Raw genomic sequence first — 7569 nt, 5'->3', positions numbered from 1 at the left:
CTCCTCTCATATGTCAGAGTGAAGCACTGGACAGGAGAATCATTTAACAAATGGTTTGTCATGATAAAGGATGTATTATCAACAGCTTGAAATATTTGTAGGTTCTGGTTAGCATTTTACGGGAATGTTGAACGATAAAGTTAAACAGCTTGAAGAATTTGAAGTTAAGCACTGATTTAATCAAATAAACTGTCACTCCAAAGTACAGTACACCCAACAATATATTAATGCTGATCTGTAGAACTGAAGCTCAATTGATCAAAACTACATTTCTGACCTTTATACAGTAAGGTTCATATTTGTTGCTTTCAGTTTCATTGGACATTGTGAGATGACTGTGCCCACACAGTAATGTGTTTCTGTCTATTTGCTCCACAATATGAAAAGAGGCGGACCTCAATCTTTCACTAACCGAGCATGGGTTTTCTCTCAGATTTTTATATTAGTGTGAGTGGATGTCTGTGATAGCTGCCGAGTCATCATGGCTCAGTCATTGATTTATTTTGTCAGAACGAAGGTTTCTGCATGCTTTTCAGAAGGAGATACCACCTTCACAGAAATGTTTGTCTTTGACAGAACTGACTTTGCCTAAAGGTTAAAGTCTAAATGAGCTTTAAACAATTGCCAACTGATGTTATGAACGTATGCTCACACAGTGGTTTTAGCAAATTTGGTTTCTTATTAACTAAAATTAAAACCTTGATTCAAACAACTACTCTGACAATGATTTTTTTGTAAGTATAATATTGTATTTTGTAAAAAAATTATACTGTAAAGTGTAGAAACATTGCGCAAAGCATTTCATTTGAATTGTGCCTGTATAATTACTGTGAAGTTTACAACAAGAGTTCAGTTAAGGTTATTATAGTACAACATGCTTTTAACATGATACCATCAATGATGAAAAAGCAGCAGAATACATCAAATATTTCAGTGCTAAATATGGCAGTATATACACATAATTTGTATTCAAATAGTAACAATGTTACAGAAAATACTGTGGCTTATTTTACATCACAGTGCAACATATTTAAGGCAAGGATACCAAGAAGCAGCTCATACAACCTTGCATAAAAATACATACAAGTATTTCCATCCAGATATATAAATAAGAAACAATTGAGAATGACATTCTGTTGATGGCAAAATACAAGTGCACTGTAGGCTACACAACTAAAATATGAGCACAAGTTGTATGCATAATGAAAATATCAAACGTAAATGTGATAATCCAGTCTTCTGCGATGTTCACACAAATCACAAGCTTTAAATGAGCTTTGAACATATAACTTTTACAAACAAGACAAGACTGGATTTATTTTTAGGCAAGGCTTTTGGAACAGTTAGAATACACAACGAAAGGATATTTTGTTCCATTGATTATGCACCTGTCAACCATAGACATCTAATAATAAATTGACATTTTTAAACATAAGATGTTTATGGAACACAAATTCAAAATACACAGCAGCTGTTTTCATCATGGAGGTAGTCTTGGGTAAATTGTACTTTGTCTGTTAAAGTAAAATATAGGAAACATACTGCATGATATTGTGCCATTTAAGTGCAATGTTTTTCCTCAATAATACTCTAGTTTAGGTACAATCAGCTGTGATCTTCGGCACCACAATCCATAAAATAAATATGTTTTCAATACATGACTTACTGTACAGTTTATGGTCTCGCAATGTAAATAAATAAAGTCTAGTTAGCTTATCAAATTGCAGTTATTACAAGAGAACATGCCTGTGTTTTAAAAAGCCATGGAGAAAGCATGTTGTATCTTACAGACTGTATAAACCTACCTCTTCAGCAACCTGACTCTCGCAATCAAGAAGAGAGATTCTAACCAATTCATCATTTAGAAACAGAACACTTCTGTTTAAGGCAAAAAAAAGGTCTGATTAGTCCTTCCAAATAACAATCAAACAACATCAGTTCATTGTCTGCCTTGTTTAATCTAGCTTGGGAGAAGACCAGCTGTCCTCCTACGAGGAGATATATTCTCACAAGTTACCGTCTGGCTCAGTACTTCCCAGGGAGCTCACACACACATGGGTTCGGCAGGTTCTGCCAGAAGCAGAAGATCTCCTTGAAGGTCTTCCTCATCTCCTGGCTCCGAAAGGCGTAGATGATAGGGTCGATGACGGAGTTGCACATGATCAGGATCAGGTACATGTTGAAGTGGGACATGAAGCAGGTGCAGTAGGGGTTCCGTGGGCAGGAGATCATCAGGATGAGGTGGAGGAAGAAGGGCGCCCAGCACACCACGAACACTCCCAGCAGGATGGTGAGGGTGATGGCACCTTTCATGTTGGCCCGCTGGCGGATTGGTGCATTCCCAGGGAGGGCTGCGATCCTCTTCATGTGCAGGCGTGCGAGCAGGAACATGTGGACGTAGAGAGAAGCCATGAGAGCCAACATGGTGAAGAACATGGTAATGAGGCAGATGAGGACCATGGTGCTCTCGGAGTAGATGATGAACAGCACACCGGATGCCGTACAACAAGTCCAGATGCCTGTGATGACCAGGAGTGCCCGCCGGACAGTCACGATGTTGTGGTAGCGGAGCGCGTAGAAGATGGTGATGTAGCGGTCCACGGCGATGGCCAGCAGACTACAGATGGAGGCCAGGAGAGAGCTGCAGATCAATGAATCAAACACGTTGTCCATATTCTTGATCATTGTGCCTGGGATGGTCACATTGCCCCCGTTGATCAATGCAATGACAATGGTCTCTGACGCATTTGAGACGCTCACCAGCATGTCGGCCACGGCCAGGCTGCAGATGAATAGGTACATGGGGGAGTGAAGGTTCTTGTTCTTTATTATGGCGGTGATGACCAGAATGTTCTCTAGCAGACTGACAATGCCCAGGGTGAGGAAAACCTCAGTGGAGATAAGGAGCTGGTCGTAACATCCAGTCGAGGACTCCTTGCCATCTTTGTTTATTGGCAAGGAACCCAAACTGTGGTTCCTGTTGTGGTACCCTTGGATCAGTCCATGGTGTTGCGAGGCATTCATTGTGTCGTCTCAGATGGATTTGGTCTGTTGTTAAAGAGTTCTTGTCACCTTATCCTTTTTTGCTGGGTGAGGAGTGGGTAGGGGTCAATCCATTTCTATTTGGCTCGCTGAGTTCTTAACACGTACAAGTTTCTATCCTTCTCTTTCATGTTGCAGATTTAAGCACCACGCAGATGAGTGAGACGGTTCTGTCCTGGTCTCCAGTCCCTTTCTTTGCCAGTCCCTAGCTTTATCCAATGAAATCATTTTCTTCAGACATCTGCAGGTGTTTGTCTCATTACTGGGTAACTCTGGCTCAGTCGCTCACTATGCCACTTCAGGAGACAATGAGAAAAAGGGAGGGAGGGATGGATGAAGAGAGAGAGAGAGAGAGAGAGAGAGAGAGAGAGAGAGAGAATTAGAGAGATAGTGAACAGAGGAGAAACAAAAGGAGGACCATTTTTGAGAATGGAATGAAAACGAGCAAGTCAAAGAATAAGATGAGGGTTGTGAGTAAAAAAAAAAAATCTAATTAGGATTCAAAGACAGTCAACCTTGAAAAAGGAAAGGAGACAGAGATGGAATGCAGAAAGGAGGATAAAATTGCGGCAGCAGAGAGAACGAACAGGATCAGTGGCAGGAGAGTGAGCCGCAGGGGGGGCTCCAGGAGCGCACACAGCATACACATGGGCAATAAGTCACTGAATCTCTCACGTTGCGTCCCACTATTATACCCTGACACACACCCCCTCCCTGCCCATCCTTCTGCTCTCCCCTCCAATCAGCTTGGAGGAGAAGGGTGGGAGGAGCAATGCTTCAGGATGGTGTGGTTAAAACCTCTGGAGATTCAGGAATCACTGAATCTCAGATATTTATGAATGTGCTTTCCTAACTAAATGTGACAGTTTCATTAGTCCTGCATGATTATATTGTAACCCATTTCCCAAGGGCTCAACTTTACCTTTAGACTTGCGAAAAAATCTACTTGGCAAAATGCATACAGTATCATCCCTTTAATGTTGTTTAATAAAGTCCAACCCAAAACATCAGAAATCGTGAAACCTTTAGTGATGAGTACTGACTACTTTGCCGTGTAACATCATTTTGTTTGCTTTCCCTCACAGTCCTGTTTCATTGTGGTTTTCAACATTACAATGCAACATTTATCAATTATCGCGATAGAGTGAAGAACATTGTGTTGTCTGTACACCTGGTCTGTGTCTTTGCAAAAACTCCATTGCTGTAGCAAGATTACAAACCTTGAGAAAGGTTCACAGCAAGCGTTTGTTATTGTAAAGTGTATTACTGGCATAACTTGGCTTATTAACTCAAGTGAGACTACATGTACAGTACTTGTGTCCTAAACATGTCTTTTTTTACCATTTTAAAATAATTTACTTGATGTTAAGAGAGAAGTATGCACTGTCCCTACCAAACTCATAGCCTACCAAAGTGCTGGAATAAAGAGGTAAAATGGCACCCAGTATTGGCACCAATAGAACTTCATACAGGCAGTCTGTAGTATTAGTGAAGTTCTGGTCTGAGCACTCAAAGGCTTTTTATATTAAAGGACATAATGAAAAACTGTGTTTTAACCTCTGCCAGACAAGTTAGATTTGTTTTGCCTTCATCAGCAACTTCGTCAAAGGGTCTTCACGCTAATGTAGTCCTCACTTCTCCTTGTGGTTCCAGATGATAAGGTACCTCTTCATTTATTTAGCGAGCTATCTCTGACTATTAAATATCAATTATACTGAACATGAATAGATAGTTAGCAAATCAATTACTGTTGACTGTGTCCTCCTCTATCTGCACTAACACTTGGAAGAAGCAGTCTTGAAACATAAAAGCTTCAGCTAAATGGTGACACCCATTCTTCCATAGAGGGAGAAAACCTTGGGTGGGGACTATCTAAATCTCCACTGTGGCACAGGGAGGTAGCCTGATACAGAGGGCTCAGAGGCTCAGCCACAGAGAAAGTACATGTACATTTGTGTAAATTCTCAAAAGGAACTTAAGTTTCAGTCCACAGTCCACACTGTGATTAATACCTAATTTATCACCTAATTAATTGTAACCATGACTATAGGCTCACAAGTCATTTAGGAGTAGAAAGATGGATAGGACAACAGTGTGTGTGTGTGTGTGTGTGTGTGTGTGTGTGTGTGTGTGTGTGTGTGTGTGTGTGTGTGTGTGTGTGTGTGTGTGTTGGACAAATAACTTGCTCCCGGGCAACTTTATCGCCATAGCAACAAGCAGAGCAATTCATTTTGAAATGAGAGCAAAACCATGACAGGCAAATTCTCTGAAAGTTGTTATATACTTCATTGGCTGTAAGAAAATATATCTTTTCAGAACATCTCGGTGAGCTGAGAAAATATTTCTCATTTATACTTATACATTTGATATTACATAATGTGGGCAGCAATATGCTGACATTAAAATACTTAAAGGATAGCTGAACAGAACTTGCTTCTAGCCCTTTTTTGTGTGCTGCACTTTCTATTTTCTCTGTGTTGCATTAGTTAAAAGCTAAACAGTGTTTCATAGATAAAGAGGGATGTGTGTGGGCGGCTGTGGCTCAGGGGGTAGAGAGGGTTGTCTGTTAATCGCAAGGTTGGCGGTTCAATCCCCCGACTCCTGCCGAAGTATCCTTGAGCAAAACTCTGAACCCCAAGTTGCTCCCGGTGGCCGGCGCCTTGCATGGCAGCTTGCCGCTGTCCGTATGTGTGAGTGTGAGTATGAATGGGGGAATAAGGAATAAGGCTAATTAAAAAGGCTTTTATGAAACATAGTCAAAACAGTATCTTTACAGTATGCTGACAATAAAGCGAATCAGAGCTCTACTAAACAACTCACAGATATGACAAGGGATCAGAAATGGAACAAGGAACTGGTGTACACTAGTAGGTACGTGCTCCACCACTCATACATTAAGATGAACGTTTCATGGCAATTAACCTGTAGTTCAGCATCTCAAAAGCAAGCACAGATGAACTGTGTGAGTGCCTGTGTGTCTTAATATTTCTGTATGAACACATTACTTTGATGTGTAAATTGACGTCCATTGGTTGTTTCATATGGACATCGTTTGAAGCCTATTTTTTGCAACCTGCCAAGGTATTTCAGGGAATATATTGTGAGCACAGAATACATTTGTTGTAATTGGACAATTTGTTAGAAGGCCACATTTCTTTGAACGTGTCAAAGTTTTCATCATGTGGCTCATCATCGTTTCCTCCCTCTCTGGCATACAAAAGGGTTTGAACTTGAGTTGACGCTTGACTCACGCACACAACGACCACCTCTGATGAAAACCTCTTGAGCCAGCTGTGCCACCGTACATGGAGCTTTTTTGATTGTGTTTAATGGTTTAGATTGTAGAGTGAAAGTAGTAGAGTGACACAAAGGCAACATCAATTGTCCTCACAGATGTGAGTTTCCCAACCCTCTGAATAATATCAGTTGTGGCAGAAGTCTGAATTGTACCTGTGCACATGTCGTAACTTCCATCAGGTAGATCTGTCATGGGTGTGCTGTGCTGTTGAGTCCACTCCACCAAGCACAAGCAATGTATTCAAGGAGAACACCTTAGATGGTGTGTAGAAGTCTGGCCCATGCGGTGGAGATGGAGACACTGATTGCTTTGGCTGTGTGGCAGCATTGCATGGGTCTGCACTGTCCCTGGAGCAAAGGACAACAGCACTAGAGCCATCACAGCCTGAAGGCCAGATCAATACTCACATATTCACAGACTTGAAGGTCACTGAGGCAGCTCAAGGGAACATGCACAGTGCAAGTCACAGTGCTCATACAGTATGTGTTAACCTGGACTGTTAACAGTCTCATGTCCATCAATCTGGGAACAATGTTGTATGGCACCATTGACTAAGCTGACGTTTTCATAAAAATACAGCTGTCATCCGAGTCACTAGTTACTGCTACGTCAGTGTAAACTTCAGATTTCACATTTTGGTTTATTTTGACTACATATTATACTTGCTTGAGCATGGATCATTAATCATGCTTTAAAAACAAATAATAAATACCAGTGTATGGGATTTTTTAAAGACGCAATCCAGTTTAGTTCCATCCAGCAAAAGAAACAAATCCGTTTTTGCTGTGTATCTTTTGAAGAGCTAATTCATTTTGTGCTTGTTGGGCTTAAACGTTCAACCAGGATGTTGTGGAGATACGTCTTCATTTGTCAGTGATTTAAAAGCACCCATGACGAAAGCCTACAGGCTTATTTGCAATGGTGAATGTTTGATAATAAGAAAAAGTCTCAAAGGCACACTTTGTCTTAGATAAAAGGAGTCGAAAGAACGTGTGTGTGTGTGTGGGTAAGGGGAGGGAGGCAGCAGGAGAGTTTGCCAAGCAGTTCAACAAGTGATCTATCAAATCTAGTAATTTGATACCATCATACAAGAGACATGTTAAGATATAGCAGGCAAATGTATTAATGATCATCCATTCTGAGAAGGAACTAATGTATTGCAATTAGTTTGTTTCTATGATTGAATGACGTCAAGAGATGATATCCGTGAGTTAAAGAATGGACATAAG

At 40.9% G+C, this 7569-nt stretch overlaps 1 protein-coding gene across 1 annotated transcript; it reads right to left on the bottom strand.

Moving 5' to 3' along the window:
• Positions 1-441: 441 nt before the first annotated feature.
• LOC134035231 (melanocortin receptor 4-like) lies at positions 442-3655 on the bottom strand. The gene has a single exon (XM_062480165.1). It carries the CDS (start codon positions 3022-3024, stop codon positions 2026-2028), a length of 999 nt encoding a protein of 332 aa, XP_062336149.1. The 5' UTR covers positions 3025-3655; the 3' UTR covers positions 442-2025.
• Positions 3656-7569: the final 3914 nt, after the last annotated feature.

Source organism: Osmerus eperlanus, chromosome 15 (genome assembly GCF_963692335.1).
Source record: "Osmerus eperlanus chromosome 15, fOsmEpe2.1, whole genome shotgun sequence".
Classification (NCBI taxonomy): Eukaryota; Metazoa; Chordata; class Actinopteri; order Osmeriformes; family Osmeridae; genus Osmerus; species Osmerus eperlanus.
The sequence above is the reverse complement of the archived record's forward strand: the minus strand, read 5'-3'. Positions and strand labels throughout refer to the sequence as shown.

Excerpts from the sequence above, each read along its gene's own strand:
- LOC134035231 (XM_062480165.1), bottom strand. The coding sequence starts at position 3,024 with ATGAATGCCTCGCAACACCATGGACTGATCCAAGGGTACCACAACAGG.